A 23,619-nucleotide genomic window follows, 5' to 3' on the forward strand; every position below is an offset into this window, starting at 1 on the left:
TCATACCTCATTGCCCCTTACCCTAAGTTGTACCTCATCCCATTTCTGCATTGTACTGTATATTGTATTGTAACTCGGTTACATTTTTTTTTACTACTCTGTATTGTATATTGTATATGTATATTGAACACTTTTGTTTACACTTGTTTTTACGTACTTTTGACTTTCTATTTTATACTTATTTATTTTTATTTTTATCTAGCACACTCTCAGGAGCAGAACAGAAAAAATCATCATCATCATGACATTTATGACGTGACGACATACAGATATACAGTACTGTTAAATCCACATTGCTCTTTACTATAGTCCTAGAAACTTGAAACTTGAACTTAATTTACAATGGTTCTCTCAACATTTGATTGATTGATTGATTGATTGAAAACTTTATTAACAGATTGCAGAATGGGTACAATACAGTACAGCTCAATACACACAATTGTTAAGGGGATGCAGACCAGAGAAAGACTTTCGTCTTGTTTACATCAGGGTCCCCCATTTTCAATTCATCAGGACATATATGACATACATGACATACAGATAGTCAGTACTGCTACATCTATACATTTATGACATACCAGATTTGCAAATACAGTACTGTTTGTGATACAGAAGGAGTCAGGAAAAGGGAGTATATACATTTGACGTAGAAACTGTACATTGGAGGAGGTTGGGTGGGGGGGGTTGGGTACACTGGGATATTGACAACCATACTGGGTAATCTACATTGGAGGTGGTTGGGGGGGGGGGGGGGGCACACTGTATAAACAAGCAAAACTGTACATTGAGCTGACCCTTCCACCAGCCTCAGCCATTGTGAGGCTGTGATTGACAACATGGTCCACAATTGACAGATTTTTACATCTAGTTCAACATTTTTGTATGTAATGACTCACGCAATGAAATGAGGACTATTCGTTTTATAGAGAATGACTATTCAGCATTCATAAGTATAATTAATTTTGACTGACATGACATAAAAATGATAATGTTATAAAACAGCAGAGAATTGTATGAAAGCAATTGATGCATGTCCAAAAGCATTTGTAATGTGTTGGAAGGAATGAGAAACTGCTATGATGTGCACAAATTACTGAATGTTGTGGAGGTTGAACTAACAGTTATGAGAATTTTTATTCTGATCTGAGAAATGAACCAAAGCAATTGTGTAACGTCTGGGCTTTCTCTCCCTATTCAGGATTGGAAGCTCTGCGGCCATCCTGGAATTCTCACTCCGTCTCTGTAATTATCCCTGATTGTTGTCTGATTGATTGATTGATTGAAAACTTTATTAACAGATTGCAGAATGGGTACAATACAGTACAGCTCAATACACACAATTGTTAAGGGGATGCAGACCAGAGAAAGACTTTCGTCTTGTTTACATCAGGGTCCCCCATTTTCAATTCATCAGGACATATATGACATACATGACATACAGATAGTCAGTACTGCTACATCTATACATTTATGACATACCAGATTTGCAAATACAGTACTGTTTATAATACAGTACTGTTTATGATACAGAAGGAGTCAGGAAAAGGGAGTATATACATTTGACGTAGAAACTGTACATTGGAGGAGGTTGGGTGGGGGGGGGGGGGGGTTGGGTACACTGGGATATTGACAACCATACTGGGTAATCTACATTGGAGGTGGTTGGGGGGGGGGGGGGCACACTGTATAAACAAGCAAAACTGAACACTGCCTGTGTTCTGTGTCACTGGTTCTGATTGGGTCTGCGGGCTGTGTGAGGCCTTTATAGTAATCCCTTGCCTCTCTCTTTTTGTCGGTTCTTCAGCAGTGTTACTGGGAACAGCCATCCACGGGCAGAAGTCGGATTTCTTGCCCGTTGTTATGATTTAAAGTTATCTTTGCTTAAGGTCGAGAAGTCGGATCTCTCACCGCCCTATTCTCTATTGCTTTTCCTTAATTGATTCTCTCAGTACCTTTTCCTTTGTATTGCTATTTACCTGCTTTACTTCGTAAAGTTATATTATCGCTCAAAGTGTTTCTGATAATAAAAATAACACATATTCGAGAAGAGCAACACCCTCTCCGTCTCCTTCTTCCGTGCCACACAAGAACTCTACATTTCTTACCTGGATTCCTAACACAATTGAGAAAAACTGTAATCCCCTTGGGGATGTGCAGGCAGCATAGCAGCATGGGGGAGGGGAGATACAGACAGGAAAAAATACAATAATAGAAATTATAATAATATAAAATAATAATATATAATGTAAAAATATAAATATAAGACGAAAGATAATATAGAAAGTATAATTATGAAGTAGTATAATTAATATAATACAGAACATAATCATCATCATCATCATATAATAATAGAATTCCCACCTCCTTCTCTGTCGGGATCAAACCTTGAACCGTTGAACCCCTCACCACCACTGTTACACTTGATTGAAATCTGAATCTGAATCTGATCTGTTAGTATGAACGACCAGCCAAGCTGGTAGCAATGCCGAGAGCTGGGCTCGAACCCAGCATCTCCTGCATTAGTGGCGAGCACCTTGCCCACTGCGCCACTTAGCCACCAATACACACAATTGTTAAGGGGATGCAGACCAGAGAAAGACTTTCGTCTTGTTTACATCAGGGTCCCCCATTTTCAATTCATCATGACATTTATGACGTGACGACATACAGATATACAGTACTGTTACATCCACATTGCTCTTTACTATAGTCCTAGACATAAGCTGTGAATCTAATAGTGTTCATGGTCTCATCGCTTTTTTCTATGAGAAAGACGGCAACATGAAAAGAAAGTGACTGAACAGTAAAATAATGAAATATTTTACTATTAAAGGATTGGAATAAATGTTTTCTTTAGCTGTGCAGGCTACTGTTATTGAAAGAAGCACCTAACGTGGGTTCCTTTATCCCACTGGAATGCAATCTTATAATGGATTATCTTGTACTCCTTGGCTTTGTGTAGTCTGTCCTCGGCTCATGCCTGGTAGTGAAGGACACTACGTATGCCCACTTTTACCTCAGTCTAATGAATACAGACAGACAAAGCAACCTTATGTGGTGGGTGCCTTTCTCCTCAAACAGGCTACTTGATAAGACAAGTCATCTTGGCCATATTAAACGGTATCTTGGTTTGTTCACATTGTTATCCAAATGTATGATCTGTGGTGCATTTCAATTGATATGATCAAGCATTGCATTTCAAGGACCAAGCACTAAACCCCTTCCCTGGCCCCACAACAAAGTAATGGGTGGGCCTGGAAATTACCCTATACATAGGGCATAGGCCTTCACAATTAAGATATTATATCTTCCTTTAGATAAAGTATACAGGCGGAAAGAAACATCAATTCATTATAATGCACATTGTAAGAACAAAATACTTTGGTTTATAAAAGTACAGTATTAGTTTTTCCAGTAAACGGCCTTTCTTCTCCGAGCCAATCCTGTCCAATGTAACACATTTCCTGTGTCTGCTCAGTGTCCAATCGGAGCGGCGGTCTCATGAGCGCTGATCAACACGGCGAGAAGAAGCCTGAGAGTTAAGATGGCGGCGTGTGGGTGAGGGCGAAACTCGGGATTTTTCAGTCATAAAAAAAAACCGACTCATATGAATCCTAATATATAGTAATCGAGAAAATACCCATCTTCTCCACGTATTTCACACATCTGTGTGTGATTTTTTGGATTGAGCCCATGACATCTATACACTTCGTGGTCCACCCGTTGCCCGGGACCGAGGATCAGCTCAATGACAGGTATTTTGTTGCGACCGGGCGCGGTACTAAATAATGATTAAAATCCTATGTATGTGCTGGGTGTGGTGTATGACGACTAGCGTCGTGTTTATGGACGGTGTTGATATTGTCATGCGTTTGAATATGAGTTGGAAATGATTTTTAATGACCCCCCTCGGGGTTGAAATAAGGCCCGGCGTCTTGGAACAATCCTCGCTAGCTCGCTGTTAGCTCCACTACTAACGGCAGCATGCTAAGCTAACACTACTAACAGCAGCATGCTAAGCTAACTCCACTGCTAACTGCAGCATGCTAAGCTAACTCCACTGCTAACAGGCAGCATGCTAACTCCACTGCTAACATGCTAACTCCACTGCTAACAGGCAGCATGCTAACACCACTGCCAACTCCACTGCTAACAGGCAGCATGCTAACTCCACTGCTAACATGCTAACTCCACTGCTAACTAAGCAAAGCTATTGGCCCACAGTCAAAGTTGAGATGGACAATGCGGGTTGGGGGGGATGGATCACGGGGAAAAAGAGAGGGAATCTAAGTCATTAAACGCAATATTTTATCGGTTGATCGTTTTCCATGGGCAAATGTCATATAAGCTTTTCTGTATATCGGTGTTTTGTTTTGTGCGGTGCCTTGTTGGTTAAGTCCAGATCAATGAAGTAGCTAACGTCAGCTAACTGATAGCTATCTGCTAATGCTAGCAAGCTAACGACAAGCCAATGTTAATATTACACCCCCCCACACACACACACACCCACCCCCCCGCCACACACACACACACACACACACACACACGTGTCACTGCCATATGTTGGTGTGTTGGTATCTTTTGCTTCTAGCTTACTACCCGTGTTAGTACTACTTGGCGGTGTTATATCTTGACACGGGGGGCTCTGATGTAAACAAGACTAAAGTCTTTCTCTGGTCTGCATCCCCTTAACAATTGTTTGTATCGAGCCGTACTGTATTGTACCCATTCTGCAATCTGTTATTAATACAGAAACATCTAGAAACATGATGTCATCTTCCTTGGTGTTATACATCTTTCAGTACATCTTATTTGCTTGGTTGGATGTTGAGTCAAGTGGCTTGGGAAGTTTGAACGAGGACAATTCGTTTAATTGGCTCTTGTGTGATGCTATTGGGCTCAATGATCTATACAATTGATTGTTAGTTGCACAATCTACGCCTAGTTGCAATTTACAGGCTGATGCAATGTTGTTACCAGCTGTCATTATAATATATGTCGTTTTTCTCGTTATATCTATATTTTACTTAAGAGATAATTAGTCAATGGTATTATAGTTCAAGGGTAATGTCTAGCATGTGCCTGCATATTGAGTATCCCGCTCTAGTCTGCAGGTGATGTATAGTAAACCTATTTATATCATCCATTGAGATTGAACTGATTAATGGCTCGTTCTACTTTGAGACAAAGAGGTTAAGAAGTTGGAATGTGTATTTTAGAATGACCTTGAGATAAAAACCAGAATGCAGTTTGATCTTCTACAGCTTTCTGCCTGCTTTGACATGTGATTTTATTATTTTGTCACCACCTTTCGGCCCGACTGACCACATTGCTCGGTTCACCGCGGTGGTTCTGATTCTTATGGAAAAGTCATTTGAGCATCTTGGTATTAAATGACCATCACGTCCCTAAGGGGGGGGGGGGCTCTGTGGCATGCATGCCTCCCCATACATGTGGTGCTTTGACCATGCGCTACAGACCCCCCTCATCTCAACCCACCAAGGAACTTGCAGTTGTCAAAAGGGATGAGTTTTTTTCTTAAATAAAAGAAGGCTAGGTCTAATTAGGTTGAGTACGAGGGGCTCATCTCATCTGCGATGAATAACCGCTCACAATTCCTCAACTAACTCCAAGCTATGTGTGCCTTCACTGCCTTGACTTGGCAGAAAGCTAAGTTTCTACATTTGGTGGAATGGAACAGCAGTTCTTTGCAGTAATAAAGACACCTTTATTTATGTTGTCGAGGTCCTCTCTTAGGCTTTGTTTCTGTACTGTAGTGTGGTGCTTGGACTATTGGATGGGTACGGACACAGTGGACAACTGACCTGGATAATTCATGAGGAGTCTGGTCGTGTCTCCCTGCAGTGTTTTGATTGATGCGAGTTGTTAATACTGCCTAGTCTGTAGCGCGGGTTACAGTTAGCTCTGACACGACTCGCTAGCCCGGTTACTGTTAGCTCTGACACGACTCACTAGCCGGCTTACTGTTAGCTCTGACACGACTCGCTAGCCGGGTTACTGTTCGCTCTGACACGACTCGCTAGCCGGGTTACTGTTGGCTCTGACACGACTCGTGAGCACAGAGTGACTGGAGCACAGAGTGACTGGAGCACAGAGTGACTGGAGCACAGAGTGACTGGAGCACAGAGCAGAGTGACTGGAGCACAGAGCAGAGTGACTGGAGCAGAGAGAGTGACTGGAGCAGAGAGAGTGACAGCCCAAACCCGCGGGCGGGCGTGAGGCGCTTCACTTTCGCTCCCATGTTAACGGGCGTCGGTGTTCACCGGCAGCGCGTGGGCGGGAAGCGAATTTTTTCGCTTTGGTACACTCAATATCTGCATTATTACCACACATATAGATGTTGTTCAACCAGCTAATGGTATCTTTCCCAATACAAATAAACCATACTATACTTTTTTCAAGAGTACAGTCACACTGATTTCATCATTCTAAAATGTATTCTAACATTCTAATTAATTAGATAATAACTGGTTATACATGCAAAATGCAAAATAGAACACTGGAACTGGAAATCTTAAAAAAAACATGGCCTGACTTCGCATAATAGACTAGTCATTTATTACAGCTGTTCCAATGTAAATGTGTCTTCCTCCGTGCGCTTTCGCCCGCTCTGAAGTCGGACTCTGTGTGGACGGCGTACGCTGTTCTCGCACGAAACCCGTGCAGGCTTGCGCCCACACCTGGTGGCCTGTAGCTGTTCCGCAACCGTTGCTATTTCCGGGGTAGGCCTGATTGGCCCCGACAGGCACGTGACCCGCCGTGGCCACGCCCCGCGGCAGCCTCAGGACGCGGCAACGAGGCTGCTGTGGTTCACAGGCGCTTTCCGCCTTCAACGCCGCCCGCAGCATTAGGAAGGAGTTCGCGACATATGTGTAAAGAAACAACATATTCCGATTGGAAGAACTCCCAGGAGTCCAGCTCCTTCCTGCTCGCGTCTCACAGGGCTGAGCTGTGCACGGCTTTAGTCTCACTCGAGTGAGGAGGAGCGGAACTTCGGAAGACCGCTGGTTCTCCAACATACAGCGGTGTGCTCTTCAGAATGTACCGGGAGAAACGTTTACTGTACCCCGCAGACATAATAAGCATATAAGCTAGATGTTATTGTTACTAACGTTATTAGTTACGTTATTTCTGACCGAATTAGTAATTAATTTGTCTAGCACAGTCTCTAACAGTGTAACAGTAAGAAGCATTTTGGATAAAAGTATTCTGTACTTCTGTATGACAACAATGTATGCCTTTCAAATGTTAAATGATTAAATGATACACAGCGAAATCTACGCTCTCGCCTTTCATCCTGCAATCACTAAAAATGATTGATAAGCGACAGCCATATTAGACACATAGCCATAATTTAAGATATAGTTTATGCATTCGCAAAATATGAGAGCGCTGTCATTGAAGGGCTTCCTACAACGGAGCGCGGCCGCTGCTGCTGCTGGAGCTGGATCAAGCCGCAGGCGGTGCACGGAAGCCGGGGACAAACCACTGCGTCGCCCCGCTGGCGCTTCAGCAGCCTCCACGGGCGAAATAACATATAACGTTACAGCCTGAGCCTACAGTTCCACACTGATGTACAGTGAGTGTTTAATATGGCTGTCGCGAAGTCATTGATAAGCGACAGCCATATTAGACACATAGCCATAATTTAAGATATAGTTTATGCATTCGCAAAATATGAGAGCGTTGTCATTGAAGGGCTTCCTACAACGGAGCGCGGCCGCTGCTGCTGCTGGAGCTGGATCAAGCCGCGGGCGGTGCAGGGAAGCCGGGGACAAACCACCGCGTCGCCCCGCTGGCGCTTCAGCAGCCTCCACGGGCGAAATAACATATAACATTACAGCGTACAGTTCCACACTGATGTACAGTGAGTGTTTAATATGGCTGTCGCGAAGTCATTGATAAGCGACAGCCATATTAGACACATAGCCATAATTTAAGATATAGTTTATGCATTCGCAAAATATGAGAGCGCTGTCATTGAAGGGCTTCCTACAACGGAGCGCGGCCGCTGCTGCTGCTGGAGCTGAAGTGATGTACAGTGACGAGTGAATCTGGTAGTTGGTTGTTAAAAACGCGAAACATAATAACGTTACGCTTTCTAGTTCAGCGCATTTCATAACTGTATGGGCTTTGTTTATACTTCAGAGGTGATGTACAGTGACGAGTGAATCTGGTAGTTGGTTGTTAAAAACCCGAAACATAATAATCAGTCAGCAGCGCTCCACTGCTACCGCAGCTGAACACAAGTTGGTTGGAACAGCAGCTGAACACAAGTTGGTTGGTACACAAGTTGGTTGCCCGCGCTGCCGCTCGCTTGCTCCTTGGATTTCATTTGGGACGTGGGACGACTGCCGCTTGCCTGCGCGTGGGGTCGGGGGGTCGCGGCCAATCAGAGAAAAGCCGAACACAAGTTGGTTGCCTTTAATATTCACGCGTCCCCTCCGGTACTCGAGGAAGCAGCCGTTGCATCTTTTCACCTGCACAGCGCGATCTCTCAGCGGCAGGGGTCTGCGTGGGAGGGACACGCCGCCCCCGTCGCTTCCTCATTCTGCTGCGCAGGCGCACCAACCGACCTGTAGGAGTCGCTGTCCACAACGTCCGATCCCCACCCATCAGCTTTCCCACCCCTAACACCAGGGTTCGAAATTAACATATTTTTTCAAGGGCTTTTTTTGCCCCCCTTGATTTTCGGGGGCTTTTTTTTGTATTTCGGGGGCACTGAATTTTTATGATAAACGGTAGGGGTGGGACGGTTCACAAAATGGACGGTTTGGTTCGTATCACGATTTTGGGGTCACGGTTTTCAGTTCGATATACGTAAATTTTTATTAAAAAAAAATTTAACACTCAAATCTAAACATGTTTCTCATTTATTAAAAATAAAATAAAAGGTTTACAGTGTTTACAGCCTTAAATAATGTTTGGCACACAAAGACCAAACTGACTGAAAAATATAGGCTACATTTGTCAAAGTATTAACTTAGTGCAAACAAACAATATGCTCAGCCAGCACTAGACTTTCCTTTCTTTAATTAATATAAACACACACAAACAATGTCAACCATGTTTAAATTCCCTGATTGTCAGTTCTTAATGGAAAGATTTGTTTTCCGCTTGAAATTATTATGTTTCTGTCTACATTTATTTAGACTAACATTATTTAAATATTGAGTGCAACTGTGGTGGATTACGTAATTCGGTGAGTTGGAACTATCTATGGGTTGGCGCCGGGTCCCCACGGACATTTTAGCGTGTTGCACCTTCAGCTCCGGTCACGTTAGGAGGAGTTCATAACATCAACAAGCAGCGCGAAAGCGGCAATAGTCCCGGTTGGAGTTAGTAAAACACAGTTGTATGTTAGCCTTCTTGGATGTTGAATAAACGCCTATCATTGTCTTTAAACACCCCGCCTCTCAGACTCCCATTTCCTCCTCTGCTACAGTAGCTAGTAGCTACGGTGACATTTCATTGACTGTACAGTATTAGCTTGCGGGCTGCGTCGGGCTACCATAGTTAAAACGTGCGTTGTGTTTACAAACTGCTAACGCTATGGCAAGATGTGTGTAGGCCTATGTAATGTTAATGGCTATGTTTTTAAAGTCGTAATGAAGATTGATTTATATTAGGGATGCCCCGATCACGTTTTTTGATACCGATCGTCGTGAGCCATATCGGCCGATACCGATCCGATACCGATCGTTTTTGATTAAAAGAAATTAAAATTTATTTTATATATATTTTTTTATAAAATATATATATTATATAATTAGACTTGTACTTGTATTATCTGCGAGACATCGCCACCACGCAACAAGCTCCACTGTCTGTGTACTCTAGTAGCCTCCAGCTACGGCCAGGATTCTCCGGAGCTGCACCTGGACCCTATACTCGAGTAGCCTCGAGCTACGGCAAGGATTCTCCAGCGCTGCAGCTGGACCCTAGTATTGGTATAACGTTAAATCACATTCACAAGCCCTCAGCTCGAATACGCATCGAATCAGTGTTATAAGACATTGATATCAGGAGCTATCTGTAGCTACTGCTAGCCGGATATATAACGTTAATACAACGCCTCAGTGAATTATTTAGTTCAATGGGACATTTAGTTTTGAACAGTGAACTAGCTTGCGCTAACGTGAGCTAACAGCTAACAGCTAACAGGTATCATACACTCTACTAGACTTTGTGGAGCGTTTGTTTATGTCAGGAGCTATCGGTAGCTGGCCGGCTAGATACCGTTCGGTTAGACAATGCCTCATCATGTATTAAACTAAAAGTGAATAGTTGACTCAAACTGGGTCATTTTGTAACGGTAGCTAAGCTAACGTTAGCTCAGGGAGACGCCGACGCCGTCCTCCCGTGTCCCGTCTCACTAGACTAGACCCGTGTTTACATGCGTGCGGGAGGGAGGAGCAGACCCAGCACCACCCGGTGTCTGAGACAGAACTCAGCGAATGAGATCGGCTTTGACGATCGGCGAAAATAAAGCATTATCACCGATCGCATATTTATACTGGTTATCGGCCGATAACGATCGGTGGCCGATCGATGGGGGCATCCCTAATTTATATTGTGCGTGGCATTTTTACACAAACTGACTAGCACCTGGCTGCAGTGCTGCTGCTGCCTGCAGCCAGTGCAGAACACCGGCTCCGCCAAATGAATTTTTTTATTTGCGCGTCATCTGAACTAGGGGTGGACGGTATGGTCTAAAATTTATATCACGGTATAATTTGAAGCATAGACGGTAACGGTATATATCACGGTATCATCGTTTTTGATTAAATTTTTTTTTTAATTTTATATAATTTTTTTTTTATATAAAATATATATATTATATAATTAGACTTGTACTTGTATTATCTGCGAGACATCGCCACCACGCAACAAGCTCCACTGTCTGTGTGTACATTAGTAGCCTCTAGCTACGGCCAGGATTCTCCGGAGCTGCAGCTGGACCTATACTCGAGTAGCCTCGAGCTACGGCCAGGATTCACCGGCGCTGCAGCTGGGCCCTAGTATTGGTATAACGTTAAATCACATTCACAAGCCCTCAGCTCGAATAGTCGAATACGCATCGAATCAGTGTTATAAGACATTGATATCAGGAGCTATCTGTAGCTACTGCTAGCCGGATATATAACATTAATACAACGCCTCAGTGAATTATTTAGTTCAATGGGACATTTCGTTTTGAACGGTGAACTAACTTGTGTTAACGTGAGCTAACGGCTAACGGAGCTATCATACACGTCTACTCTCTACTAGACTTGATGGAGCGTTTGTTGATGTCAGGAGCTATCGGTAGCTGGCCGACTAGATACCGTTCGGTTAGACAATGCCTCATCATGTATTAAACTAAAAGTGAATAGTTGACTGGGTCATTTTGTAACGGTAGCTAAGCTAACGTTAGCTCAGGGAGACGTCCCGTCCCACTACTACTAGTAGACCCGTGTTTACATGCGTGCGGGAGGGGCTGGCACGCCCACTGCGCGAAGCCTCCTAAATAACTTTTTCCAGTTCGCACATATCTATTATCTATGACTAATTCTATCTATTTTTAGGGGCAAATGCGAGTGAAATAGTCGCGCTGTGGTTACATGACGTCATTGCTATTTTAGAGCTGCACTACCGGTTACACGGTATAGGCAAAATCCATACCGTAGAGCAAATTCATACCGTTTATACCGTTTATACCGTCCACCCCTAATCTGAACCGTACGATACACAGACGCTCCATTACCGGATAAATATATATATATAATTAGTAAACTGTCGGGGGCATTAAGTGCCCCCCTTAACTGATTTTCGAGGGCATTTTGTCCATTTTCAAGGGCATTATGCCCCAAGCCCCCGTTAATTTCGAACCCTGCGGCTAACACTGCCAATTGTGTTAGTATGAACGACCAGCCAAGCTGATAGCAATGCGGAGAGCTGGGCTCGAACCCAGCGTCTCCTGCATTGGTGGCGAGCGCCTTGCCCACTACACCACCTAGCCGCCACAAACAATATTTTTTGGTATGCCCTAGCTAGCAACGTTCAAGACAGGGGAGGGGAGAATTGGCAATACGAAATTGGGATAGGAGGAAAATTGAAAAATAAGGAGAAAAAGTGGATAAAAAAAAAAGCATAGTGTAGCTCGTCCTGTACTTCATAAAGCATAGTGTAGCTCGTCCTGTGTACTTCATAAAGCATAGTGTAGCTCGTCCTGTACTTCATAAAGCATAGTGTAGCTCGTCCTGTACTTAATAAAGCATAGTGTAGCTCGTCCTGTACTTAATAAAGCATAGTGTAGCTCGTCCTGTGTAGCTCATCCTGTGTACTTCATAAAGCATAGTGTAGCTCGTCCTGTACTTCATAAAGCATAGTGTAGCTCGTCCTATACTTCATAAAGCATAGTGTAGCTCATCCTGTACTTAATAAAGCATAGTGTAGCTCGTCCTGTGTAGCTCATCCTGTGTACTTCATAAAGCATAGTGTAGCTCGTCCTGTACTTAATAAAGCATAGTGTAGCTCGTCCTGTACTTAATAAAGCATAGTGTAGCTCATCCTGTGTAGCTCATCCTGTGTACTTCATAAAGCATAGTGTAGCTCGTCCTGTGTAGCTCATCCTGTGTACTTCATAAAGCATAGTGTAGCTCGTCCTGTGTACTTCATAAAGCATAGTGTAGCTCATCCTGTGTACTTCATAAAGCATAGTGTAGCTCGTCCTGTGCGTCCTGTGTACTTAATAAAGCATAGTGTAGCTCGTCCTGTGTACTTAATAAAGCATAGTGTAGCTCATCCTGTGTACTTCGTACTTGTCGCTGAAAGGCTCTGTGTTCTGTTTTCTTGGTGGTTCTGCGGTAATATTTTCCACATGTTCCTTTTCATTGTTAACACTGGTGAAAGTCGGTAGAATTTCATATAAAGAGATGTAGGGCTGCAACGATTAGTCGACATAATCGACGATGTTGATTATAAAAAGAAAAAACGTTGACGAGGAATTGTTGCGTCATTAAAAAAATATATATATTATTATTATTATTATTTTTTTTTTTTTGCACTACCTATCTTTCTGAAAGTGGCTTCTCAGCTCTGGTCCAGCCAGCTGAAGACTTCTTAGCTTAACATAACAGACAGACAGTAAGTTTGGGGGAACTAATGGGATAACTGGGGATGTTGTTTGGTCCTGACAAGAGTCTCAAAGCAACTCTGAGGTCATGCTCAATGTCCACTCTGTCTTCAGCTGGACCAGAGCTGAGAAGCCACTTTCACAAAGATAGGTAGTGATTTTTTTTTAAATTATAATTTTTTTTTATATATAATTTTTTTGATTAGTTGACTAATCGAAGAAATTGTCGACAGATTAGTCGACTACCAAAATAGTCATTAGTTGCAGCCCTAAAGAAAGAGATGTCTGTTTCGCCAGTACTGTAGCCTACTGCGATGGAGGGCGAGTGATTGTTGTTGAACTTTTGAACTTGCAAATGTATGTCGCGTGTCGGAAGGTTTTACTGCCAGAAAATGCATTCACTCTCTCTCGTCTCAGGGCAGAAGTCTACTGTGCATTCAGTAAGCCACGGCTGAGACACACACACAATGTATATTCGCTGAATATACCCACGTTCTACTGAGAACCTAAGCCTAACCCACGTTCTACCGAGAACCAAACTCATAATGTCACAGTAGGCCTCATGCCAAACCCTAACCCACGCTCTGTTAGAGGCCACCTATTCCTATGATGCTGTACATCATTACTTTTAAACTAACTGCATCAAAACATCGAGAGACTTCAGATTGTTGATGCCGTCGTGGCTTTAGCTTACAACTTACCGCTTGTTTAGGTTGAAGCTTGAAATGTTAACCCCTTAAAGGAACACACCAACTTTTAAAAAATATATTCTCATTAGGACAGCTACATATTTCAAAACTGCTTTTACATGAATTTCCTTTTATCTTCCCAACAGGCTCCGTGAAGTCTCTGAGAAACTCAACAAATACAACTATAACAGGTGAGCCTGCGTTGCCATGGTGATACATTTATTGGATAATTTGTTGAGTGATGTGGCCAAAGGAGTGACAGTATCTGCTTTATTATCATGTTCTCTCACTCTCTCTGTTTTCCAGTCATCCACACCTCAGCCTGTTGGAGCAGGCGACTCTGAAGCAATGTGTGGTCGGACCAAATCACGCTGGCTTCCTCCTTGAGGTAATACTGTTAAACAAACCAAACCATGCTGGCTACCTTCTCACTGTCCTCCATGTCTAATGAACCATAAATGCCCTAAAACCATATCTTTTAATGTATCTCTCAGTAACATGGAGCGTCTCTTTCAGGATGGCTGTGTGTATCTTTGAGTAACGGGAAGTGATGCGTCTCTAACAGGAAGTGATGCATGTCTTTCAGGATGGCCGTGTGTGTATCTCTGAGTAACAGGAAGTGATGAGTCTCTTTCAGGATGGCCGTGTGGCGTCTATACTTTCCGTAGCCGCATTTCTGCAGGACGCTCTCTGATTGGCCGACGCCAGTTTCTACACTGGTTAGGCTTAGGCACTCTTTCGAAGTAGGTTAAGGTTAGAGTTTGTCTTAGAGAGTGACGGCAAGTTCTTTCGACGGTTAAGCTTAGGCACTCTTTCGAAGTTGGTTAAGGTTAGAGTTTGTCTTAAAGCATGGCGATGGAACGCCAGGTAGTTTGCAGGCTGTTCGACGCGGAAATGGGCAAAGACACAGCTCGTCACGCGATTGGACAAACATGTCAGTGGCCAATCAGAGAGCGTCAGTCAGTGGCCAATCAGAGAGCGTCCTGCAGAAATGCGGCTACGGAAAGTATAGACGCGGCCGTGTGTGTATCTCAGTAACAGGAAGTGATGCGTCTCTTTCAGGATGGCCGCGTGTGCAGGATCAGCTTCGCTGTGCAGCCGGACCGCTTGGAGCTCAGCAAGCCAGATGGCAGTGATGGGTGAGATACGTTTTCTGTTGGGATCCTTCCCGGAAAGTGTTTCACCTTGGGCAAGGAGATGGCTGCATAATGTATATTGAACAAGCCAAGCCCTACTGTTGGCCGTTGCTGCGATTTGAATGCCTATTCAGGACCTGCACCCTTTCCTCTGGCTGAAAGCTTCTGATTATAAAACATTTTGGCCATGGTTTTCCACTTCCAGAACAACTCTCTCTCTCTCTCACTCTCACTCTCTCTCATATGTATATGGGAACACCTCGGTGTTTAAAACTGCACTAACTGGCTGCTGTTGGAATGACTAAATGCTTCATGGAACTTTGCCGGGAGGTGATGGCGCTATCTATCCTGTGGTTCCCGACGGGCCTCATTTACACGGTGGCCATTTTGCTCTTATGTCATGCTTTTGTTGGGATTCCCCAAGGAATCATGTAGGGCTGTCTTAAATACTTCGGAGCTTCGAAGCTTCGTTCGATGGCACGAGCTTCGAACATAAAAAAAAAAAAAGTTAAAAAAATTCAAAAAGATTTTTTTTTTACATTTTCTTTTATATATAAATCTTGCGCCTCCATTCCAATGAAACGAAAGTAAGCGGCGCCTTCCCGCCTCCATTCCACTTATATTATAGCTATGGGTCTAATACACCCATCGATTGTCAGTGAGTTGCTTCCAGTCAAAATGCACAAAACAGATTGTTTTTTCATACATACATTTCAGTTTTATACCGTGGTGAATAAGAGTATATTTCCAGAGCATTCTGTCTAATCTCAAGAAACTCGAGCAAACTGCGCTTCAATGTATTTCCTTAGAAATCGTGCCATTTGTCGCTTGATTTATGAATCGTTCTGAAAATAATGCTAGATTATATGTATATCGGGATTCTATGTGTCATCATGCTCAAACAGAAGCGGGGGCTGAAAAATCACTTCTCAGTGCTTTGCCGGCAGCCAACGTCAGACACACACACACACACACACACCACACACACACCCCGAAAGAAACATTGGATTAACCCAAGTTTCGTAACAAGAGTCCTTACCTCACATCTGATGTCCTGCAAAAAGATTAATCCAATTCCTGATTGCCATTCCAAATATTGATCGCGTTTATTGATCCAACGTTATATGTCCGAAAGGCATAATCCACGCTGCTCCCAGTCTCCCCAGTCCATGTGTTATAAACGTTACTCTTGCCCGAGAAGGAAAACCTGGACCGGACTTGTTAGATCAACGTACAGCCCAAGGGGAAGGGATTTCAATGATGTGCAATACTGGCTGGAAGGCGTAGGGGGCGGTATTTGCCCTTTTGCGAGCTCAGACCCATTCCCAATGATAACATCAGGCTCGATGGATGAAAAATGAATGGATATAGCTAGAGATGTTCCGATACCATTTTTCTCTCCCCGATCCAATACCTAAGCTTTGGGTATCGGCCGATACTGATCCGATACCAGTGCATACATTTAAAAAAAATATATATATATATATATTGTATTATATAAATTATAATTTTTTTTTTTTTAAACGGATACTGTTTTATATATATATATACTGTTTTTTTTTAGTAATCACTAGAAAGTAATGGTATTTATTCAACAGGTGATTGTATAGATTAGTATTAGTATCATTAATTGACAACTATGCTCAATGAGTTCACCCACGGAACGGTTGGTTCTGCACGGACGTTATTCGTTGTTGCACTTGCTACCCAGTCTGGCTCCGGGTCAGTTAGCAGAGAGCAGAGGCTCTGGCTAGTAGTAACGTTTATGTTGTGATTTTCTATGCAAAATAAATATTCAACATTCTCTTTTGAGACTCCGCCTCAGACTCTTATCCTTTGGCACTGAAAGCTAAACATCGTCACCGGTATGGCTGTCCGCAACATGTCATTAATTGCGTACGAGAGGTCGATCAGTGACGACACTTCGGTTAGCCAGTTAACGTGAGCTAGGTTAGCCAGTTAACGTGAGCTAGGTTAGCCAGTTAACGCGAGCTAGATGGAAAGAATGTAACGTTACTGGTGAAAAGGTGATTTACCTTGGAATACTACTTTGCAAACTTGCTGTACTTTGCTTGCAGGTCTGCAGCCATTATTGCTGGATTATGAATAGTCCCAACTTTAGCCACGGTAACGTTAAGCTAAAACTAGCTTTTCGGTTAGCTCTTCAGCTAATGCTAATAACACCAGCAAGGAACACATCAGAGCCCCCGTCACACCGCTCTGTCGGGACAATGGCATTTAAGAAAGTATCTGCTGTTAAAATGACAAACGGCATTGACACTTTAATTCACGGTCGATTAAAAACATGTTTGTTTTATAATGCTCACTCAGCAGGAGGATACCGCACGTGTTGTTGATAAATTACGTCATATGGGATCGGAGCATAGATTTCATGTGTAGTCGCCGATACCAGCATTTTAGGCTGTATCGCAGGCATTTCCGATACTGGTATCGGTATCGGAACAACTCTAGATATAGCTAATAAAAGAAATAACGATTAAATCCCGACTATACTCGTGATTGCCGCTGAACGGTTGGCGAGTTAACCCGACTATACTCGCGATTGGCGCTGAATGAGTTAATGGGCCTCATCTACCAAATACCTGGGCTTATTGAATACAAACAAAACAACAACAAAAACTATTTTAACCCAGGTGTCTTCTTTTGGTCTCATGTGGGACTATTATAGGTTTGTAACTGATCTCCCATCTTTTGTTTCCAGTTCAAAGTTGAGCAGTGGTTCAGGGACGGGAAGGAGCTCCAGACCGGGCAGGACCAGTGATCCTCCCTGGTTCCTCTCTGGCTCCGACACGCTGGGCAGACTGGCAGGCAACACCCTGGGGTAAGTTCTGGTCCTGACACGCTGGGCATGGGTTAGTGGGTGTGTGGAGCTGGCGCTGCTGGGCTCAGGGCTCTAGGAGAATCAACAGGCTCCCTCCAGTAAAATTTGTTTTCATTTGGAATTTCTGCCCTGGTTCCTCTCTGGCTCCGACACGCTGGGCAGACTGGCAGGCAACACCCTGGGGTAAGTTCTGGTTCTGACACGCTGGGCATGGGTTAGTGGGTGTGTGGAGCTGGCGCTGCTGGGGTCAGAGCTCCAGGAGAATCAACAGGCCCCCTCCAGTAAAAAAAAATTTCATTTGAAATTTCTGCATTTTGGCAGAAATTCAATAATATGGGGTTTATATATTTAAAAATAAATATCTATACATCTTGAATATAAAAATCTGCTATAGGCTATGCCTATTTTATCTTATGCTTTTTCTTAAAGTATTTTGCTCTTATCGGGTCAGATTAGGGAAACCTTTTGATCTCCACACATTTTTAAAAGATTCCCTGCTAGGTCATTGCTGCTTTTAATGCTGGTCTGTCAGTCGGCTGTCCAGCTGTGTTCCACATGGGTTTGATTCTCTCTGTAACAGCTCCTCTGCCCTCTGACCTGTGACCTTGTACTGTATGTAACAGCTCCTCTGACCTTGTACTGTATGTAACAGCTCCTCTGACCTCTGACCTTGTACTGTGTGTAACAGGAGTCGCTGGAGCTCCGGTGTGAATGGAAGCAGTGGAGGAGGTGGGAGTGGAGGAGGCGCAGGGGGAGGTGGAGCAGGAGGAGGCAGCAGCGGAGGAGGCGCAGGGGGAGGTGGAGCAGGAGGAGGCAGCAGTGGAGGAGGGAGTGGAGGAGGGAGCGGAGGAGGAGGAGGAGGAGGAGGAGGCTCCTCAGGGAGGTCGTCGACAGCGGCCCGGGACTCCCGTCGACAGACCCGGGTGATCCGCACCGGGCGGGACCGGGGCTCTGGCCTCCTGGGGAGTCAGCCGCAGCCCGTCATCCCCGCCTCAGTCATCCCTGAGGAGCTGATCTCCCAGGTACACTTTGTTTATTCAGGATAATGCAATAATAAATGTTTTGAGTTCATCACACCATTGAATAATGTGTTATTAACCACTCTGCCATCTTGGAATGATTTAAAGGCGTTTAACTATTCTAAAACCCATCTCAAAAACAGCTCATCTGGCTGCTCAGACCTCAAAACTGGGCGTGGTCAGAACTGGGCGTGGTCAGAACTGGGCGTGGTCAGACCATGTCTCAGAACTGGTTGGGGCCAAATCACACTTTGATGGCTCCCTTTCAGCTCAAGTTTTATTTTTCGTTAAATTACTAAAATGTTTTAGTATAAAGTACCAAATCTATGAAATGGACCCTACTTGGTTAGACCAAGATTTGTCAGATCTTTTGTCCTAAGTCCGTTGGTGAATGAGGAAGTTGACTAGTATGAGCAGACAGTGTATCAGCTGGTGAAGTTGACTAGTATGAGCAGACCGTGTATCAGCTGGTGAAGTTGACTAGTATGAGCAGACAGTGTATCAGCTGGTGAAGTTGACTAGTATGAGCAGACAGTCTAATAAGATGCACATACACTTCTTAGGGCTGGGCGATATGGCCAAAAACGTTATCGCGATAAAATTATAAAATTATTTTCATATAACTCGATATCGATAATTATCGTCGATATAATTTCTGTCAAGTTTAATTAACTTCTTATGCCCGGCGCCGATGGACGGGCTATTAATAGACTTGTTTTGCTGCTGCGAATGTCTCGAGTTGATGTCGTCATCAGTCCGCGCACGTTCTTCTACGCACCAGTGCATAGATTATTATATTCCAACAGGGGGCAACCTACCGCCACTTATAAGAATGGAACTAACAGTTAGCCAGAGCAAGCGGTGTATCCCATGACAATGTACTAACTATCACCCTAAAATACTCCGTTCCGCTCCAATACATTGCAACGACGTCCACCGCATACCCCGCACTACTCTAACCGTGGCCTCAGAATTCACGCCACACACCCACTCTGCACGTAAACTATAAAATAGCGGCGTGCAAGCTAATGATCCTAGCTAGCCTTGTTTACTACTAGAGTCCTACCTCTCTACCCAGAGGTGCAGCGCGGGTCTCCTTCGCTGTCGGCCATCTCCTTCACTGATTGGTTGTTAGTGCGTGTGCTGATATCCAAGCTTGGAAAATCGATATATCGAAACTTTGCGACCACGTTTCATGTTTATTTTGAGGAAATAATTTATCGCGATAGTTATCGTTTTATCGCCCAGCCCTGTCGTATATTATATTATATTTTATTCTTCTACTCCCTGTGAGGCCCTCGGTTGCAAAATTCACAGGGTTAAGCTATTTTCACAGCCACTTTTTTGGCAGCACTTACTGACAGCTTCCAATATGTTAAAGGTCCCCTATCTTATAAATGGCATTTTCCAGTGGTTTGCATTGTTTTTAATGTGAAATCTCTACCCAGTCCTGTTTCTTCAGTTCAGCTGAGACACAAAAAAAAAACGCTGAAACGAGCCATTCTGATTCGCTTGCTGACGTGAATAGGCGATGATCTGCCACCGCCCGCCCACAATCAACTGTGATATGTTTATATGAGCTTGCTCTCTCTCGTATCTGCTAGTGCAGGTGGGTGGCTGTCACTCAAAGCGCATTGTGAGTATGGGCGGAGCCCAGCCAAAAACAGCTTGGACATTGGAAGGGCAGAAAGTGGTGCTCTACAGTACTTGATTAAAAATACTAAACAATGACATTTATTGAAAAGAACCTTACAGATGTGTTCCATAGACTCACAGGAATTGTGTAAAATTGCCCAAAAAGTAATTTTATTTACTTTTACCTTTAATGCTATTCAGTAAGGGGAGTGGCTGGGGGGCTATTGTTAACGCCCAGCAGAAACAGGCAGAGGTGTTAATTCTAGCCTTCTCTTTGAGAGGCATTTTCACAGCTTAAAGCAAACAGAAAAAAAACCTGTTCTACAAGATTCAAATTAGCACATAATCTTCAATTCACAAATCTCTCAGATTTCAACGTATGACACATAATTTCAAAACTTACATTCTGTACTTTGACAATCTGTAAAAATCTGTAAAATGGACCACAATCGCTGGGCAGGGACGCATATATTTTTTAAATTTTTCTCATTTATTTTTTTTGTATTTTTTTTAGCTTTCAGAAGGGGCGGGGGGTGCCGTTGGTGGGGCAGGCCGGCCCTTCAAAGCAATGGTAGGGGAAACACTGGTCGTTCTCTTTGTATTAGGGGTGGGAATCACGCGTCTCCAATTCGTAGCCGCATTTCTGCAGACCTCTCTCTGATTGGTTGAGCTCCATTTCTGCAGACCCCTTTCTGATTGGTTGAGCGAAGCCCCTCTCTGATTGGAAATGTACTACCAGATTCGCTTATAACGTTATTTCGCGTGACTTCGCGGTTTATTCATAACGTTATGCACATTTCACAAGTTAGCTGTCAGAAACTGTACATTGTAACGTTGTTATTTCGCGGCCTGCCCATTTGATGTTCCCAAATCATATTCAGAAAGTATCACAGAGACTTCTATTGACCAAGGAATTAGTTATTATTAGTAAGACACATTTCCGTAGCAATTGACCACCAGACTCTTTCTCTTAAAACTTTTAATCTGAGAGAGCTCTGGTCAGCGAAGCCGGCGAGCGATTATTATTGGTTTTTAATGACAAACCAATTACATAATCCTATCCAACATATGTGTTAAGGCACACACAACATATTCCAGTTAACGGTATATTTTTTTAATGATTCGTTGTGGCGTAATCAATACTTCCATGCGTATAAATTGCGTTCGCGACCTCCATGTTTTGGGGCTATTCATCAGAAAACTCGGATCCGGGATTCGGCTCCCATCCGTCGGGCAACAACTGTGGGTTTTCAGCCTCTCTCTCTGGAGCTTAACGGAGTTTCGACTCCTGGCTAGAGGAGCTTGTCGCGGCTCATGCGCATGCGCGCGCTCGGCCAATCAGGGAGAGGTCTGCAGAAATGGCCTCAACCAATCAGAGAGGGGTCTGCAGAAATGCGGCTACGAATTGTAGAGACGCGGGAATCACCAGAGGCCTCACGATACTTGAGTCACGATTAGGGGTGGGACGATACATCGATCCAGATCGATATATCGATCTATTATCAATAATCAAATAGGATCGATGCAGCGTAAAAAGTTCGATTCATATTGCGATACTTTTATTTTGAAAATCCGGCGACGGTGAGTTCCAATTTTTTTCTTTTTTTTCTTTTTTCCTCTTTCCGATTTTTCTCCCATCCCACCCTTCCTGGTTGTTGTGCACTTTCCCCTACTGTTGGTCCGAGAGGCCGGAGACTGTCACATGCTTTCTTCCGACGCATGTGCAGCCTGCCGGCAGCCAGCCTGGCCGCGCAGATTCTCACTGGGAGAGTGTAACGTGTGGGAGGCCGCACTACCTCTCTCCAGATCCTACTCTCGCTGAGCAGGCGCCCCGACCGAACTGTAGGGGTTGCTGTCCACAACGCCCAGGACCCACCCGCCAGCTTTCCCACCCTCTAATACTGCCAATTGTATTAGTGTGAACGGCCAGCCAAGCTGGTGACAACGCCGGGAGCTGGATTCGAACATGCGAACCCAGCATCTCCGGCGTTGGTGATTAAACGCAATCTCCGCTACGCCACCTGACCGCCTCCAAAACATTTTACTTAAACTTTAAAGCTCAATATATAAAAACGTGGCACTTTACAGTGAACAGGAGGTCTATTTGTATTAAAAACAATAGATTGTTTTTCATTTAAATGTCTGGAAGAGCTCAAAAATAAAAACGTCAATTGATATTTCTGTAGCCTTTTTTTAGTTGATCTAAATGTGACTGATTGTGTTAAATGGGCACATAATAGCGTCTCATATCGATTGCAGGCACCTGAATCGAATCGTATCCTGGCAGACTTTGTGATATCGGCAAATATCGTATCGTTGTCCAAAGAATCAATATCGTATTGTGATGAAACTGGTGATTCCCACCCCTAGTCACGATATGATAGTATTGCGATACTAAATATATTGCGATATGCTCAGTATTGAGATATTAATATTGCGATATATTGCGATTTATTACCTTTTTTCAACTGCAAAGTAAAACTTTGTCAACATGTTTTATCTAATAAAATAAAGTTCAGTCTGTTCATCTCACTTCAATAATTTTTATTGCAGAACATGGTATTTTCTCAAGCAGACAGATGACACTGTAATCTGTGTTGCATGTACCTGACAAACTGAACTGTTTGTATTACAGTCATATTCCAACTTAACTGAATGCACACGTGTGTGGACCACTGTACTATTACAGGTATTGAAATGAACAATGCAACTTCCTTATACAAAAAAAGAAAATACGATTTTTATCGTATCGCCACGCAAAGTATTGCGATACTACTACGTATCGATATTTCCCCCCACCACTACTTTGTATGGACTGATGTTTTGGGGTCTAATCTCCACACTGCCAACCTTTACAGAGGCTCAGTCCAGGCTTATACATGTGAAGCACCGCACAGATATGGCAGACTGACTGCAATGTTTGCTAGTGCAATAGTTGACAGGAAATATAGGGTTAGGGTTGCTCTAGTTGTTTGCTAGTGCAATAGTTGACAGGAAATAAAGGGCTAGCGTTGCTCTAGTTGACAGGAAATAAAGGGCTAGGGTTGCACTAGTTGACAGGAAATAAAGTGTTAGTGTTGCTCTAGTTGACAGGAAATAAAGGGCTAGGGTTGCACTAGTTGACAGGAAATAAAGTGTAATCGTTGTTCTAGTTGACAGG

General features: G+C 43.6%; 1 protein-coding gene across 18 annotated transcripts in view; it reads left to right on the plus strand.

Moving 5' to 3' along the window:
* The first annotated feature begins 3,536 nt into the window (after window positions 1–3,536).
* The window catches only part of ubr5 (ubiquitin protein ligase E3 component n-recognin 5), a 137,858-nt gene continuing 117,775 nt past the window's right edge, over window positions 3,537–23,619 (plus strand). For 10 of the 18 annotated variants that reach the window (XM_084336861.1, XM_084336871.1, XM_084336874.1 and 7 more), the window contains exons 1-7: window positions 3,537–3,755; window positions 13,974–14,018; window positions 14,134–14,215; window positions 14,890–14,966; window positions 17,686–17,805; window positions 17,968–17,988; window positions 18,494–18,827. In XM_084336861.1, the coding sequence (XP_084192987.1) occupies window positions 3,694–3,755; window positions 13,974–14,018; window positions 14,134–14,215; window positions 14,890–14,966; window positions 17,686–17,805; window positions 17,968–17,988; window positions 18,494–18,827 (741 nt within the window). In that variant the 5' untranslated portion in view covers window positions 3,537–3,693. The remainder of the gene's footprint in view (window positions 3,756–13,973; window positions 14,019–14,133; window positions 14,216–14,889; window positions 14,967–17,685; window positions 17,806–17,967; window positions 17,989–18,493; window positions 18,828–23,619) is intronic. The other 8 variants (XM_084336873.1, XM_084336863.1, XM_084336870.1 and 5 more) reach the window with 1 other exon arrangement.

Source organism: Notolepis coatsorum (assembly GCF_963971535.1).
Source record: "Notolepis coatsorum genome assembly, chromosome: 19".
In the NCBI taxonomy this organism is placed as follows: domain Eukaryota; kingdom Metazoa; phylum Chordata; class Actinopteri; order Aulopiformes; family Paralepididae; genus Notolepis; species Notolepis coatsorum.